Raw genomic sequence first — 17,875 nt, forward strand, 5'->3', positions numbered from 1 at the left:
TTTAAGAGTAACAAGTACTTTTCAAGTTCCAAATATTTAATATACTCCAGACACTTTACAAACACTACATTTAGTCTTACAGCCATTGGGTAAGATGTGTGTAACTTCATGTCCAATGATGCAGTTAAGACTCAAGGGATGTTACAGGCTATTTAATAATTAATGGTAATAGAACCAATAAGCAGGAGATGCAGGATTCAGCCCAGGCTTAGAAACCAGGATTCTTTCCTTGATATCATACTTCCTTTATGACATTTTAAACCTTTCTATTCATATTCCACTTACTAAATGGCTAAACAGATTGAGGAAAAATTACTTTATCAGTGATAATCCTATATTACTTTCCTCAGGTAAGCATGGTTAAAGACAGGTAAATTTAACTTTTACACTGCTCCAACATATTAGCAAGTATAACAATCTATGGAAGAGATGGCAGGACATGGGAAAGAAACCTAAGATGAAGGGGCTGCAAGCAGTTTTCACTTGATAATTACAAATAGTAGCTTCCCAATTTTTCATCTTATGTCATTCTTTCCACCAAATACCTTTTCCCAAGGAAGATGTTTATAAATAAATGCCTTAGCAATTGTTTGGAAAATGTTTCACCTAGTTAACTTCTGAGTACCACAATGGCTGAGAGATACTGCTAGAGAATGTATTTTATCAATCAAAACCCAAAGCTATCTTGGTTAAATGTTAAGTAGCTATGGCAAAAAATGATGAGACCTTTAACCTGAGCGCTCAAAGAAGGACAACGTGTGGTTTTGAAATTAAAGACTTTCAAACTTGCCTTAATTTTCTTCTTTTTCATTGGCATTGACGAATTTGCAAGACCTTTGTTAGAAGTGCGGGAGTTTCGCTCATGCTCATCTACTTCCTCAATTTTCCGCTTTTTTGTGGTGCTTCTTGAAGATGCTCTAAATTGTTGGGTATTGTCTTTTAGAGGAGTAGAGGAAGTAGTCCTAGAGATGGCTGCTCTGGAGAGAATCATTAATGTATGGGCGGCCATGTTCACACTGTTTTCACTCCCTGTTTCACTGGCAGGGCTGCAGGCAGGCAAGTCTGGTGTGACAGGAGGGACCATTACTTTGGGTGTGCTGTCTTCACCAAAACGCCTACTAGAAGGGACCTTAATACCATCTGTAGGTTCTTCTTTAAGTTTTTCCCCTGCTCCTGAGCTAGATGTTCGGGGTACAGATAAATCAGTACTATCTGTCAGTCTATTTACTGGGCTATGCCACTGAGTATCTTGTAACATTTCTGTGGTATGTTTGGTGAGTGGGTTAATCAAAGAACTGGCAGACCTGGTTTGATCTTGTTTCAAATCCTTCACAGGTGCACCTACTGAAAAGACATTTTTACTGTTTGAGGATGTGCCTTGTTTTCTGGTTAGCTCTTGAAGTGAAGTTACAGTTTTCTCATTCCGCACACCCCCATTTTGCTGCCCATTAGACAGTTTTGAAGTTTCTGGATTTTTCTGCCTTTCCACATCGCTGCACAGTTCATTCTCCTTATTAGCTGTTGCTTTATGGAAAGATTCAAGTATAGTTTCTGTTGGTGAAACTTTCTTTTCTGACGGAGTTTCTTTTATGGTGGCATGTCGGCCAATGGGAGTTTCTGATTTAGATAAAATTTTAGGCATAGAAGGTTTCTCCCGCTCTCTTCTGACAGCATTATTAGCAGGGGGTTTTAAGGTGGAGGACACAATGGGTGAGTCAAGGTTAGAAAATGAAATGTCATTTCTTTCCTTGCTTTGGGACACCAACTTTTGATTTGTCCCCTGTGTATTTGCCACAGGAGAAGCAGTGGTATCAAAACAGAGCACACGTCTGTGGCTTTCAAATGGCTTGCTAACTGGAACTGTACTTTCTACTGAGAAGGGAACTGTGGTTTCTTCCAATTTTTTCCCAAGATCTGTAGCCATAATCTTGTCAGAAACTTCAGTTCTACAAGAAAAAAAAATTTTTTTTCTTAGCCACATAAAGAAATTCTTTGTTTTTAACTTGAGCATTCAAATATTCTATGACAGAAACTATGTTTATGCTCACCGCTGTGCATGACATCCAACTGAGTGACTTGATGAATCCACCAAATTATTTACCTGTTTCCCTGGAATTATAAACAAGTTAATTAGAAAAGAAAAACATTCCTGAAAGTACATTTTTCTGAAAGAAAATAGAACAGATCACAGAATCTGACATCATGAGAAAAATTTAAGCTATAGCTAATGTATAAATGAAATACTTTAATATACTGGATCTAAAAAAACAGCTTGGTAGTATATACAAGATAATCATTTTACTGAAGAAATATGTAACAAATGACCTGCTTCAACTTCAGGTAAATATGAATCCAGTCTTTGATCTACAGATTACAATGATCAATGTAACAGTTAAGGGCAGTACTTAGATCCAAAAAGTTACTTAAACAAAACACTTTATTCCTATTTAAAAATTCTGCTTATTTAAGGTGTCATGTTTGCAAACCTATGTCACTGAGAGGACATGCTCTGGAGTTTTAATATCCATATTTTAATTTCCAAGGACTTCTGAGTTTATGTGGAAGGGCAGCAAGATATGAAGCTGGGAAGGAAAGCAAAGATGATACTGTGGAGGACTTTGTGTATTATTCAAAAGGTTTTATAGAGAATCTTTTAAGAGTTTTAACTAGGGATGATGTATGAATAGATTTGTTTTAGGACGTCACTCTGGAGATGGCACAGAAGATGAATTAGAAATAGGAATTCTACTTAGATGGCTAAAAATATTAGAGGTAGGAGATGATGAAGGTCTTACAGATGGGCACTCGCACGGATATGAAGAATAAATGAGGAATACATGTTGACACTAACCAAGAGGTAAAAGGTAGGCAGAGGAGGTTTTTGAGGAAGAAGAGAGACTTAGATATGTAGAGTATGTAGATCTTAAGTTACATAAAATTAGAAAGGGAGGAATGCATTCATTCTAGAAGCTACCAAGAGTATCAACTGTTAGACGGTAAAGTAAGAATGGAAAACATCCAATGGATATGGCAGTATTAGGAGGTCACTGGTGAGTTTAAACAGTTTTAGTAGAAACATGAGAAAGGACATAATATGGATGAACAAAGACTGGGAGATAAAGAGGGTTGGGGATAAAGGGCTGGCAGGTGGAAAAACCCTAAAGGAATGGTGGGAATGATCCTTGTATCGATAGTTGAATAGCCACAGACGGAAGGAGCCAAAGAAAGAAAAGATGAAGATACACAGAAGACAGAAGGTAGACTGCATTAACCTTAGAAAGAATGAAATATTTCTCTAAGAAAGAAGGGAAAAGGGAAGAATGATTTTAGATGAATGGGTACATATTTAGTGGGAGTGATGTGAAAAAATGGACGTTACTATTGATAAAAATCAAAATCATTGGCTTAGAGTGAGGATAGTAGTGACTGAATAGATGTGAGAAAACCTGTGTAAGTATGAAACAGTATGAAGGAGAAATGGGAAAAAAGAAGACAGGTAAGCATTTAAAATGATCACTAAATGGCAGTGAGGGTGAGAAAATTTTAAGTGTTACTGAATGGCATCACTTCTGCAGTCATTAAGTCATGTTTGACTTTTTGGGACCCCATGGGACTGTGGCACATCAGGCTTCCCTGTCTCCCGGAGTTTGTGAAAATTCATATCCATGAGTCGGTGATGCTATCCAACCATTTCATCCTCTGTCGTCCCCTTCTCCTCCTGCCTTCAATCTTTCCCAGCATCAGGGTCTTCTCCAATGAGTCAGCTCTTTGCATCAGGTGGCCAAAGTACTGGAGCTTCAGCTCAGCATCACTCCTTCCAATGAATATTCAAGGGTTGATTTCCTTTAGGATGGACTGGTTTGATCTCCTTGCATTCCAAGAGACTCTCAAGAGTCTTCCCCAGCACAATTTGAACACATCAATTCTTTGGCACTCAGCCTTCTTTATGGTCCAACTCTCACATCTGTACATGACTACTGGAAAAACCTTAACTTTGACTATACGGATCTTTGTCAGCAAAGTGATGTTCTAAAGCATTGCTAAGAAGCCCAGGTATAAAGGCAGAGAATCTCTGGCTGCATAGATCCATGACTAGAGGGTATCAAGCAGACATGTTAGAAGAATGTGAATATGAAAGTGTTTAGGAATAGTGGGAAAAGTGGCTGATGTGGTAGATTCTGGGGTTTAGCCTAGATAGGGAATGAAATGAACCCAAGTGAAAATTCAGGTAAAGGTAAGGATTCAGGTAGTAAGAGCTCTCACTGGTTGAAGACAGATTCAATGGTATATCCATGAAAATGAGAGTATTTAGAGAGAGGTTACTGTTCAAAATTACATCAGATCAGATCAGATCAGTCGCTCAGTTGTGTCTGACTCTTTGCGACCCCATGAATCACAGCACCCCAGGCCTCCCTGTCAATCACCAACTCCCGGAGTTCACTCAGACTCACGTCCATCGAGTCAGTGATGCCATCCAGCCATCTCATCCTCTGTCGTCCCCTTTTCCTCTTGCCCCAATCCCTCCCAGCATCAGAGTCTTTTACAATGAGTCAACTCTTCGCATGAGGTGGCCAAAGTACTGGAGTTTCAGCTTTAGCATCATTCCTTCCAAAGAAATCCCAGGGCTGATCTCCTTCAGAATGGACTGGTCGGATCTCCTTGCAGTCCAAGGGACTCTCAAGAGTCTTCTCCAACACCACAGTTCAAAAGCATCAATTCTTCGGCTCTCAGCCTTCTTCACAGTCCAACTCTCACATCCATACATGACCACAGGAAAAACCATAGCCTTGACTAGACGAACCTTTGTTGGCAAAGTAACGTCTCTGCTTTTGAATATGCTACCTAGGTTGGTTATACCTTTCCTTCCAAGGAGTAAGCGTCTTTTAATTTTATGGCTGCAGTCACCATCTGTAGTGATTTTGGAGCCCAGAAAAATAAAGTCTGACACTGTTTCCACTGTTTCCCCATCTATTTCCCATGAAGTGATGGAACCGGATGCCACGATCTTCGTTTTCTGAATGTTGAGCTTTAAGCCAATTTTTTCACTCTCCACTTTCACTTTCATCAAGAGGCTTTTTAGTTCCTCTTCACTTTCTGCCATAACGGTGGTGTCATCTGCATATCTCAGGTTATTGATATTTCTCCCGGCAATCTTGATTCCAGTTTGTGTTTCTTCCAGTCCAGCGTTTCTCATGGTGTACTCTGCATATAAGTTAAATAAACAGGATGACAATATACAGCCTTGACGAACTCCTTTTCCTATTTGGAACCAGTCTGTTGTTCCATGTTCGGTTCTAACTGTTGCTTCCTGACCTGCATACAAATTTCTCAAGAGGCAGATCAGGTGGTCTGGTATTCCCATCTCTTTCAGAATTTTCCACAGTTTATTGTGATCCACACAGTCAAAGGCTTTGGCATAGTCAAATAGATGTTTTTCTGGAACTCTCTTGCTTTTTCCATGATCCAGCGGATGTTGGCAATTTGATCTCTGGTTCCTCTGCCTTTTCTAAAACCAGCTTGAACATCAGGAAGTTCACGGTTCACATACTGCTGAAGCCTGCCTTGGAGAATTTTGAGCATGACTTTACTAGCATGTGAGATGACTGCAATTGTGCGGTAGTTTGAGCATTCTTTGGCATTGCCTTTCTTTGGGATTGGAATGAAAACTGACCTTTTCCAGTCCTGTGGCCACTGCTGAGTTTTCCAAATTTGCTGGCATATTGAGTGCAGCACTTTCACAGCATCATCTTTCAGGATTTGGAATAGCTCAACCGGAATTCCATCACCTCCACTAGCTTTGTTCGTAGTGATGCTTTCTAAGGCCCACTTGACTTCACTTTCCAGGATGTCTGGCTCTAGGTCAGTGATCACACCATCGTGATTATCTGGGTCATTAAGATCTTTTTTGTACAGTTCTTCTGTGTATTCTTGCCATCTCTTCTGCTTCTGTTAGGTCCATACAATGTCTGTCCTTTATCGAGCTCATCTTTGCATGAAATGTTCCTTTGGTATCTCTGATTTTCTTGAAGAGATCCCTGTCTTTCCCATTCTGTTGTTTTCCTCTATTTCTTTGCATTGATGGCTGAAGAAGGCTTTCTTATCTCTTCTTGCTATTCTTTGGAACTCTGCATTCAGATGCTTATATCTTTCCTTTTCTCCTTTGCTTTTTGCTTCTCTTCTTTTCACAGCTATTTGTAAGGTCTCCCCAGACAGCCATTTTGCTTTTTTGCATTTCTTTTCTATGGGAATGGTCTTGATCCCTGTCTCCTGTACAATGTCACGAACCTCATTCCATAGTTCATCAGGCACTCTATCTATCAGATCTAGGCCCTTAAATCTATTTCTCACCTCCACTGTATAATCATCAGGGATGTGATTTAGGTCATACCTGAATGGTCTAGTGGCTTTGCCTACTTTCTTCAATTTCAGTCTGAATTTGGCAATAAGGAGTTCATGGTCTGAGCCACAGTCAGCTCCTGGTCTTGTTTTTGCTGACTGTATAGGTCTAATAAAACATTAAAGGTAAAGGTATGGGAGGGATTGGCTGAAAAGAATATTAAAAAAGACTTAGAAATGAAACTAGTCAAAAGTTCCTAAGGTCAGGCATTTTGTCACCCATGAAGATTAAAAAGTCTGAGCTAGAGAAGTTTGAGAACTCAGCACAATATTCATAAAGGTCTTGAATGAAAATCTCATGTTACTTTGCATATGCTGTCTTTTATTGTACTAAAAATCATTTACTTTAGAGTAGTCAGCATTATCAAATTTTTTCCATTTATAAATTATTCTTTTTTAATTTTTCAAAAGCAATCCTTTATTTCAGCCCTCATTAGGATTCTTCTATATTTTCTTTTATTATTTGTTTTGCTGTTCACTTTTACCTGTTAATCTTCTTGGAATTCCTAATTTTATATACAGTGTGAGGAAGAGATTATTTTTTCCCTGTAATACATAATAGCTGGTAGATTTCATTTATTAAACAAACCATTCTGTTTCTTCTGACTTTTGATGTTATCTCTACTACATACAAGTTCCTATAAATACATGATCTTTCTAAATTCTGTTCTGTTCCATTTTTTTTTCTATTTACTGCAAAAAACTTTAAGCAAAGGTTAGACAATCACAGTTAAGAAAGCTATTAATATTAAAGAAAACAAAAAACAAAAAGATTACATAAAGTTGACATGAATCAACTCAAAAACATACCTGTACCAGGTTTGTTTTTTAGTCCCTGACTCTTCAAAGATTTTTGAGGGATAGGGAATTGAGAGATACTTCTATTGCATACAGGTGCTGCCAAAGGCATATGAAGGACCTAGAAGAGAAGAAGCCATTAACTGTATTTTGTTTGAAAAGTGGCACTGAGCCATTTTCAGTTCATAAATCTTACCTGCCGAGGAGGAGCAGAAAAGGTATTTCCATTCTGTCCAACCACAGACACAGGAATCATTCCCACCATTCCTTGCAGTACAGGTTGGACCGGAGAAGCGATTATAATGGCAGATCCTTCAAAAACAATGATGACAACAAAAAAAACAATTCTCAATAAAATGAGATTTTTCTTTCATAAATACAAGGCACCAAAGTAATTATTAATTTGAAATAAATTCTATACAATTATAAATTCCTTTTTATATAAATCTACTCTCCTTAAAAAAATTAATTTAGGGACAACAGCAAGACTAACAAATTGAGAAAAAGTCAATATGAAGTAAAGTATTCTATGGCATTTAGTGAAGCTAAACGTCATGAGTAAGCATAAGACTCTATAGCCAGGAGATCATATTACAGTTGTAACCTTGATTCCCCTCTAGAAAAAACAGTGAAAATGATTGAAAAGTTGGTAGTACAGGTTTCAAGTCTGAATCTTTTACCATAAAATTATGTCCTAACTGAAGACTGATAAATCTAAGATTTACTCACAAACCCAAACTATTATCTCAGTGGTATTTGTCCAAAAAGGTCCAGATAAGTGAGCAACAAGTCAAAACTGTGGGGGAAAGTACAATGTTCACAAGGAAACATCAACCATATAGTCTACGGCTATTATAATTCATTTAATCCTGTCCTATAAATGAATCTTTTCCTAATAAATTCATTAACTGTTCCTGTAAGTTTGATCTCCTCACCTTCATGAACACTTTTCAGTCTCTCAAATATCCACCTATCCTTGTGCTGCTTAAGATTCCCTTCCTTTTACTCCAAATACTACTTATTTCTCCAAGCTTCGGCTGAAGACCCACACGGCCTACTAATTCTGACCCTTTCTTTAACTTTAGATCCATCAGGCTTGATACTTAACTGCTAATATTTAATCTGCTTTAACTGTATGCCTAAATGTAAAAAGAACAAAAAAAAGAAGGGAAAAGAGCTTGGGAATCAATAAATAAGAAGTATAGATGAATGTGCCACAAACTCCAACTATAAGGAACATACAATCAAGAATGACCATCATGACAGGCATTCAATCAGGAACTACATATAAAATGGCATGTAATAAATGCCACAAGTCCTCCTATAAACAAAGAATTCAAAAGACAGGGATCAATTTTCAAAGGTGGAAAATAGTGAGAAATTACAGAGTATTACAGAGGGAGAAATTCAAGTTTTTGTCTTGGAAGTCTGTCCAAATAGGTAATAAATTGCTGGAAAACCAAGACTCTAAACAGCTATTTAAGAAAAATCTCCCACAACATTGGGTTTTAGTAGGTATACAGCTTTTTGATGAATTAGTCTCCCCACTGCTCTTTTTCTTATAGCTTAGACACGGATTGAGAAGTGTGGAAAGAAAAAGAAGTGAAACACTAAACCACTGAATTTCATAGCTGAGCAGTAGATTAAAAAAGAAGTATGACTGAATTCTCTAAAGTACAGAAGGCATAATCACAAATTTCTGAATCTTATACCATCATCCATGATTTATTACCTTCTAGTCAATCATTACACACACAAACTAAAGTAGATCCCGTTCCAGAGAAATGAACTTCACTATGATGTTCTTAGTTACCTTGTGAAAAGTTGGGTGACACAGCTTGATTGACAGCAAATACACTATTTGACCTTGGGGGTGTCTGTAATTGAGATAGTGGAGGTTGAGCAGTCATAGGTGCAGAATTTCCAGGCAACACCACAACATTTGACTGACTGACAGTTGTTCCTAAGGCTGTTGGATCAGTTACACAAGTAGCTATCAAAATATTACTTGAATTGCCAAAAGTTGTGCTCGTAGCTGGCATTAACTGTATGTATCCTCCATCCTTGGAAACACATGGCGTAACATTGGTTGAAAGAGCAATGCTGTCTTCATTCTGCATGTTGTTTACTTTAGAGTCCTCAGGTTTGAGTGCTAAAAGGCTCTGTTCCATTGAGGCTGAATCCCCAGTTCCTTCAGCAGATGAGATAGCACCTGTGGTTTCTTCGGAAGACAGGCATTTAACTAATTCTGCATTTCTGGCAGGTGATTTAGCAGGAGAAGACAAAATTATAGTTGGCAAGTTTTCTCCACTGATACTAGAAACTGCACTGTTAAGTTCAGTATCTGAGGAAACAAATGGATCATCACTGATGATAATTTTGAGAGAGACTATATTTGATGCATCTATCTCTGTAGATTTGTCGTTAGCAGGTTTATTATTAGTATTCTGGGACTCAGGATGAGACTCCCTCATTGAAGAACACACAGATTCTGAAGGAAGAGAATGTCTATCTTCTATAGGATTACTTTCTGAAGGCATCAGTGTAACTTCTTCACAGTTATTTTCACCTAAAGAGAGAAAAATACTATCTCCATCTTCTTTTACAGAAGATGAAGGCTCTTGTGAATCCAAAGCAGCTTTCTCAGACTTGGAGGACTGAGTTTCATGTATTGTATGATTTAACTCAACAGATGATGAATCATTAGACGGTTGTTTAATTGAAGATACAGAATCTTCAAGGTGAATTTCTCCTTTTTGTTCAGATACAGTTAAACCCGAATTTTCAATAGACGCAGGTAATATCTGAAGCGAAGAATTATCTTGGCAATCTCTAAGATGCTGTGATGTAACTGGTAACACATTATTAATTTCAATTTTATTCTGATGAATTTCTCTAGAATCTGGTGACTTGGAATTATGGAAATCAGCTTTAAGTCTTCTTGTATCATCAGAACTTTCACAAAATTGACCTTTTTTAGATGCCTTTCCAGCTAATGGAATATTTTGGGGTAAAAGCTGAGAAGTTTTTCCAGAAAGAATTAAGTTCTCACTGTTAGTTTCACCACCAAGGGAAACAACTGAACTTATTGGTATAGGAGACTGATCGGGCTGTAACTGAGATTCATTCTGTACATTGGGAGATAAAGAATTCTTTTCAACTTCCAGAGCCATTTCAGTCTCAGTGGACATCTGACTGGTGTATAATTCAGCACAATGCTGATTACATTCAGCATCAGAGTTTACTCTTTCATTAAAGTCACTCAAACTGGGCACAGACTCAAAGGTAATATCAAGGTTACACTTCTGTTCAGTAGATACAACTGTTTTAAACGCCTTTTTCTGGATGCTAGAGTCTATGTGGGAAAAATGTTCCTGGGCTTCCTGTCTAAGCTCATCATGGTTGCTGCCATTCTTCAAAATATTTGATGTGTCTTCATTTTGATAGGAAGTACAAAATGAGGGTTGACCAGATGGATCATCTGTAAAATATCAGGATGGCAGAAACATATGTTGAGTGTATATAACAGCCTGAGGTAGTCATCTTTAGTGTTAAACATATTTTCCAAGGAGATAACTAATCTTTGACATACCAGCAAATGGAAATATGATAAATTCTCTCATTTTTTTGAGTACCAAAAAATTTACAGATACTTCTCTTATCACTGATGCCTATTTATACAAGTGTCAAATTGTTTTTCAAGCTTTTTAGAAAACAGATGACACATGAAGAAAAAAATATATACTTTTAAGAACATTTAATATGTACCAACATATAAAAACTGGCTACAAACACAGTTTTTTCAAAACTGCTGACTTTTCAACTTCTACCATACTATTTGATATATTCATTAAGAAGGTGAAATGGGGCCAAGTACATTTTGCATAACTAACATTTGATGTTATTGTGTACTGTTTAAGATTACACACTGAATAGCAATCATATGATCAGTACTGGGATATAAAGATGAATGACCCAATTTGCCTTTGGTGATTTAGAAAGGGAGGCAGATACAGAACAGAAAGTCATAATAAAACATGCTAATAACTGTAACAGTATAGAACAAAAGGCACCTTTTCGAGCCTATGGAATGTGAGAAAGTTATAAAGAAGTATGTCATGAGGAGACCTTGACAAATAAAAGAAGTGCAATAGTTAGAAAAAAGGGCATATGAGAAAATACTTATATACTGTCATAGATCATTCACAGTTTAGAAAATATTAACAATATGAAATATATAATGGGAAAAATCTAGAAAAATGTATAGCAATCATTATCAAATTCTGTTAATGTGACACTGGTAACATAATAATGGGTATGGAGCACGTGAAAATCCTTATTGTGGGGAAATCAGTAAAAATTACATCCAGGTAGTCAGTTTCAATGGAGAAGGCCATGGCACCCCACTCCAGTACTCTTGCCTGGAAAATCCCATGGATGGAGGAGCCTGGTGGGCTGCAGTCCATGGGGTCACTAAGAGTCGGACATGACTGAGCGACTTCACTTTCACCTTTTACTTTCATGATTTGGAGAAGGAAATGGCAACCCACTCCAGTGTTCTTGCCTGGAGAATCCCAGGGACGGGAGCCTGGTGGGCTGCCGTCTATGGGGTCGCACAGAGTTGGACACGACTGAAGCGACTTAGCAACAGCAACAACAGTCAGTTTCAATCAAGTGGGAAGAGACTTTCTTAGAAAATAGGATTTCAAGTTTCATTTTGTGCAGGGCAGGGTACAATCTTCCACACATAATATATATGAGAAAGACATCCTACTACAATTCAACCTAAGAAGAAATGGAGGATTGGGCTTGGGTACAGGCAAAGGACTCTCAGTAGGAATGTAGTCTGACATATTCTAAAACTAGGTTTTGGAAGACATATTGTGAAACTTGGAAGTCATGAAGTTTTTTGACGAAGTTGGAAGGAGTAATGGCATTTAAGAACAGATGAACAGAAAAGATTACGTTGGCATACCTTGGTGTAGACAAAAACAGACAGAGTGGTACCAAACAGGCATAAAGTTTAGCAAGTGTGAGATGCCAGGATAACATGAGAGAAGCCAGGATAATGGTTATGAAAGGAATAGTGGTTGGGAAGGGATACGAACAGATGTTTTTGTGGTGCTGGCGGTATTCTATTTTTTGACCTGAGAGATTGTTATGTGGGTGTTTCCTTGCTGATAATTCAATGGGCGAAGTACATTTTTATTGTACAACATTTCTGCAAGTGTTACAGGATTCCCAGGTGGTACTAGCGGTAAAAACCTGCTTGCCAATGCAGGAGATTTAAGAGACATGGGTTTGATCCCTAGGTCAGGAAGATCCCCTGGAGAAGGGGATCTAGTATTCTTGCACCCCACTCCAGTATTCTTGCCTGGAAAAACCCATGAACAGAAGAGTTTGGTGGGTTATAGTCCATGGGTCACAAAAAGTCGGACATAACTGAAAAGTGACTTAGCATGCATCACATAAATGAAATTTTGAAAAACTTGGCAAAATTTTAAAAGATCTGAGACAGACATATTCACTGCCTGACCTCAGTTACTGTAGGACAATTATGTGCCATACTGGTATTCCATGAGAGGCAGAAACATAAGAAGTGACTTAGTAAACATACAGGAATATGACCTAAAACCTCAAAAATCTATTAATTCAGGACCATCAGCAGAGTATACAACCTCCTCTAAATAAGAGGTATAGATACTGAGCACTCAGCTGTATTTGCTTACTAGGCTGGATATTAATACCACAAATCAACCTTATATATGGGATTTATTCTGAACATGTGCCTCAAAAAATTATGTTTGAAGTTATAGACTTTGGTTGAATTGGTCAATACTAGTCATACCAAATTGTGCATGTCAAGTCTATTGTATCATGAAGGAATGAATAATAAAAATTCATCATTTAATCAAAGTACTAAAAGTGTGGGAATAATTCAAACAATTTTCAAATTAAACAACATTTTCTGCCCTAGAGATTTTCGGATTGATATTAGGATTTAGACTGATATTAACACATCGCATTCTTACCAGATTCTTCTGTTTCAAAAGTACCTTTAACTGCTAGATTAGTTTCACCTGCTAAGACTACACTGGGATTGGTTTCCATATGCTGACTGCAAATGCCTTGTGATATATTTTTATTATTCTTTGTTTTACCTGTTAAAACAGGAATAGGGAAACAATTGGTTAAATGACCAAAATAAAAATAAGCATCAATTAATACATCTTGACAGTGGTCAGCAAATATTAAAGTTTGGTTTTAATTATAGTCCTTTGATTATGGTTTTTAACATGTTGCCTTATATATCATTGACAAGTATGATTTTTCCTCTAGACCAGTAGTTCTTATACTTTACTGTATATCATAATATACAGGTCCAAGAATTTGCATTTTGAACATGTTCTCAGATAATTCTGATCTGCTGGTTAGGAGACTACACTTTTAGCACTACTGCACTAGGCCGTAAGATGGAAGGCAGTGGCCAAATATTTTTATTTCTTTTGTGTTATCCAACTGTGTTTAGTATAATATGTGCATAGTAGTAGACCACATTTTTTTTTTTCACAACACATTTTTGATGACTGGAAATACTGCTCACAACTATCCCTCTCACCCACAAGACTGCTCTCTATTTTTACAGCTACTCTTTAAGAGAAACAAGACTTTCCTGGTGGTCCAGTGGTTAAGAATTAGCCTTCCAATGCAGGGCATGTGGGTTCTATCCCTGGTTGGGGAACTAAGATTCCATATGCCTCAGAGCAGCTAAGCTCACATGCCACAACTAGAGAGCCCCACGCACCACAATGAAGACCCAGTGCAGACAAAATTAAAGAGAAAGAAAAAAACTCTTTCATATGAAAAAACACGAACTTTCTCCAGATGCTCTGGGAAATGTTATTTCACCATTTAAGCTACTTCTCCAAAGAAACTGGAGAAACATTTTTTCTGAACTATCTTGAAAGAAATGGTCTACCTACCATAGTCAAATAGATCAAAGAGTGCCTGAAAGGCTGGATCTGATTCTGTCTGCTCCAATATATCCTGTATAGCTTCTTCAGACATATGGATCTCACTCTGCAAAAACAAAAACAAATAAAAGTGACTCCAATTGAATTGATATGGTTTAATACCAAGGAAGTAATTACAGGACATCTATTCCCTTCCAAGAAAATTTTCTTCTGATTATAACACTATTCACTCAAATTAAAACAAGAAGACTAGCAAATAGAAAGTGAATGTTCCCCAATTCTACTATTTAATCACTTTGGTGAATATATTCCCAAACATTACAATAAAATAAATCTAAGAATATTTATGAATACAAAGTAATATCAAGCTGCAATGTTCATACTTGAGATACAGCACTGTGTAAGTTTAAGTTATACCATGTAACTTGATGTACATATACTGTGAAATGATTACCAAAAGAAGCTTACTTAATATTCATCATCTCATACATATTTTTTAAAAAGAAAAAAAAAAAAAGTTTTTTTTTCCTTGTGAGAACTCTTAGGATATACCCTCTTAACTTTCAAATACTGTTGACTGTTGAACAACATAGGTTTGAACTGTGCAGGTCCACTTATATGCAGAATTTTTTCAATAAATATGTACTATAGCCCTACAAGGAGAAGGAAATGGCAACCCACTCCAGTACTCTTGCCTGGAAAATTCCATGGATGGGGGAGCTTGGTAGGCTACAGTCCATGGAGTCGCAAAGAGTTGGACATGACTGAGTGACTTCACTTTCTTTCTTTCTATAGTTCCTTTTGGAGAAGAAAATGGTAACCCACTCCAGTGTTCTTGCCTGGAGAATCCCATGGACAGAGGGGCCTGGTGAGGCTGCAGTCTATGGGGTTGCAAAGAGTCTGACACGACTAAGCAACCAACACAGAGCCCTACAAAATCCAACTTTGGCTGAATTTGCACTTGTGGAACTGATACATGAAGGGCTGACTATAAGGTTTGAAGTGGGCTTTTGATTGCATGTGGGGTCAGCACCCCTAACCTCAAGCTGTTACAGCAGTGTTAACTGTAGTCACTGTGTTACACACTGCATCCCCTGCACTTATAACTGAAAAGTTGTACCTTTTGACCACCTTTGTCCAGTATTCCAACTTCATATCTCTTTTTCTATGAGTTTGGTTTAATAATGTTCTTTAATCAGCTTTCTTCATATTAGTTTGTTGTACACTGCTTTCTAGATCCTCCAATATAAATCTATCTCATTCTTTTTATCTGCTTGTTTTTGTCTCATTTTATTTAAAAATTTTTTTTACTTTTTTTGGCTGTGCCACGAAGCATGTGGGATCTTAGTTCCTTCATTGGGGGTGGAACCTGTGCCCCCTGAAGTGGAAGCAAGGAGTCTTAACTCCTTACTGCCAGGGAAGTGCCTGTATCCATATTTTAAATACTTCCTCTAAATGTTGGACAATCCTTTCTTATGTGCTCATCCTTAAAAGCAGCATGCCAAAAGCTACCTTTAAATTCTGTTTAAATTCTTCAATTTTGGTGAAGCATACATTTGGATCCCAAGGGAGAGGAAATTCATGTGGAGCAAGAGATAAGGTGGAACTCTCATGAAATGATTAAAAGCTTGCATTTTTAAAATAAAAATGGCCATAAAATGAAAAGAGAAACTAAAGAACCAGTTAACCTTTGACAATGAAGATGTGCAGAGACCATCAATAATTCTTGATGAAATGTGATTTAGAAGAAAGCCAGGAGCTTGAACAAATACTTCTTTATCTATGAACTTGAAAAATCTATCATAATGTAAATAATGTCAAGAATCAACAATCCAATGTTAATCAAACTATGAAGTGGTACATAACCTCTTCAAAAGTTATTGCTGAGGAAAAGCAATTTTCTAGTAAATTTCTCATTACATTCAAACTTTAAAAATAATAATTGAAAGAATCCTGAAATACATGTTCCAAACTTGTCAGTCTGCCTTTTAACTTTAATGATGCTTTTAAAAAAATAATTTCTAAAACTTAAAACAATTTGTATTTATCTTTTATTTTTGGCTGTGCTGTGCTGTTGCTGCATGGGCTTTTCTCTAGTTGCAGCAAGTGAGGGTTACTCTTTAGTTGTGGTACACAGACTTCTCTTGTGGTGACGCATGGTCTCTAGGCTTCAGTATTTGTGACTCGTGGGCTCAGCAGTTGTAGCTTCTGGGCTGTAGAGCACAGGCCCAGTAGTTGTGGTACATGGGTATATGGGATCTTCCCAGATCAGTTATCAAACCAGTGTCTCTTGTATTGGCTGGTGGATCCTTTACCACTGAGCCACCACGGAAGCCCCTTTAATGTTGCTTTTAATAAGCACATATTTTGAATTTAAGGAAGTCTTAAAAAAAAATCACAGTCAGTGATTTGTATAACCCAAGATATCTTGCCTATCCCAAGGTTACAAAGAAGTATAAAAATATTTTTAAAATTTACCTATTTGTACAAGTGGCTCTGTTCTCTTAGTGAAGCTGATGCATGTATTACTCCATTGCTGTTCTTTCAGTTATTGAAATCTGAATTTTAAACTTTTCCCCAGTATACAATATTATGAATACCATGAACAGAGGGCTGTGTCTTCATTTTCTTTTAACCTCTCACAGTATCTAACAGAGTGTCTTCATTACAGTAAGCACCTGATGTATTTGTGGAGAAAATATAAGCAAGGAGTTGAAGATTATAAAAATTTAGAATAGGGGATATGTTAAACTTTAAGACAGTGGAAGACTACTAAATAATTTTAAAAGTGAAAGTGAAAGTTGCTCAGTTGTGTCTGACTTTGTGACTCCATGGACTGTCCATGGAATTCTCCAGGCCACAATCCTGCAGTGGGTAACCCTTCCCTTCTCCAGGGAATCTTCCCAATCCATGGATCAAACCAGGGTCTCCAGCATTACAGGTGGATTCTTTACCAGTGGAGTCACAAGGAAGCCCAAGAATACTGGAGTGGGTAGCCTATCCCTTCTCCAGCGGATCTTCCCGACCCAGGAATCGAACTGGGGTCTCTTGCACTGCAGGAGAATTCTTTTACCAACTGAGCTATCAGGGAAGCCAGGTTGCTTTCAAAAAGCTTGTTCATATTTTGTTAAAATTTACTGAATTATAGGAAAATGTATAAAAAGTTTTTTTTTTTTTAAGTATTCTGAAGGAAGTGATTAAAAAAAAAAAAACAAAACTGAGTGGTTTTACTCAGAATTCATCATCTAAAAATAAACTGCTATCATGAATTCATTATTATGAATTCATTTGGTGGTATAGCAACAAAATGACTACATTATCTCAGAGTCTAAGTAAAAGCATATGCAACAACCACAATCTCAGCTGCTTTTCAAAAAGATATTTGCAAATCTTAAAATATGTATTGTTCAATTCTTCCTTTACCAGCTCATCCTCTTTCATCTTCACTGTCACTGGACTGCAAGTGATTATAGCCCCTATTTATATACTCTCAGCAGTAAATCTCACAGACAAGTATTCATTTAGTTAGTAACTTCTTTTTAAAGTGTCATGCTCACTTTATTTTGTTAAATATTACTTGGATTCTTCACATAAATTTAACATATCATTTCATTGTTTCTTTACTTTTTATATAGTTTGTGCACGTGCAGAAGAAATGTAATTTATTTTATATACATTGTTCAGTACTGCTTACTGAACAAAAACAC

General features: G+C 37.1%; 1 protein-coding gene across 3 annotated transcripts in view; it reads right to left on the reverse strand.

Annotated features, from left to right (window-relative positions):
- Positions 1-17,875, reverse strand: part of NPAT (nuclear protein, coactivator of histone transcription) — a 56,334-nt gene that overhangs the window by 4,671 nt on the left and 33,788 nt on the right. For all 3 annotated transcript variants that reach the window (XM_019975364.2, XM_070767574.1, XM_019975365.2), the window contains 7 exons: positions 14,178-14,274; positions 13,227-13,355; positions 9,008-10,675; positions 7,391-7,506; positions 7,207-7,315; positions 2,049-2,109; positions 791-1,946 (listed from right to left, as the gene is read on the reverse strand). In XM_019975364.2, the coding sequence (XP_019830923.2) occupies positions 791-1,946; positions 2,049-2,109; positions 7,207-7,315; positions 7,391-7,506; positions 9,008-10,675; positions 13,227-13,355; positions 14,178-14,274 (3,336 nt within the window). The remainder of the gene's footprint in view (positions 1-790; positions 1,947-2,048; positions 2,110-7,206; positions 7,316-7,390; positions 7,507-9,007; positions 10,676-13,226; positions 13,356-14,177; positions 14,275-17,875) is intronic.

Source organism: Bos indicus, chromosome 15, assembly GCF_029378745.1.
Source record: "Bos indicus isolate NIAB-ARS_2022 breed Sahiwal x Tharparkar chromosome 15, NIAB-ARS_B.indTharparkar_mat_pri_1.0, whole genome shotgun sequence".
NCBI classification, from domain to species: Eukaryota; Metazoa; Chordata; class Mammalia; order Artiodactyla; family Bovidae; genus Bos; species Bos indicus.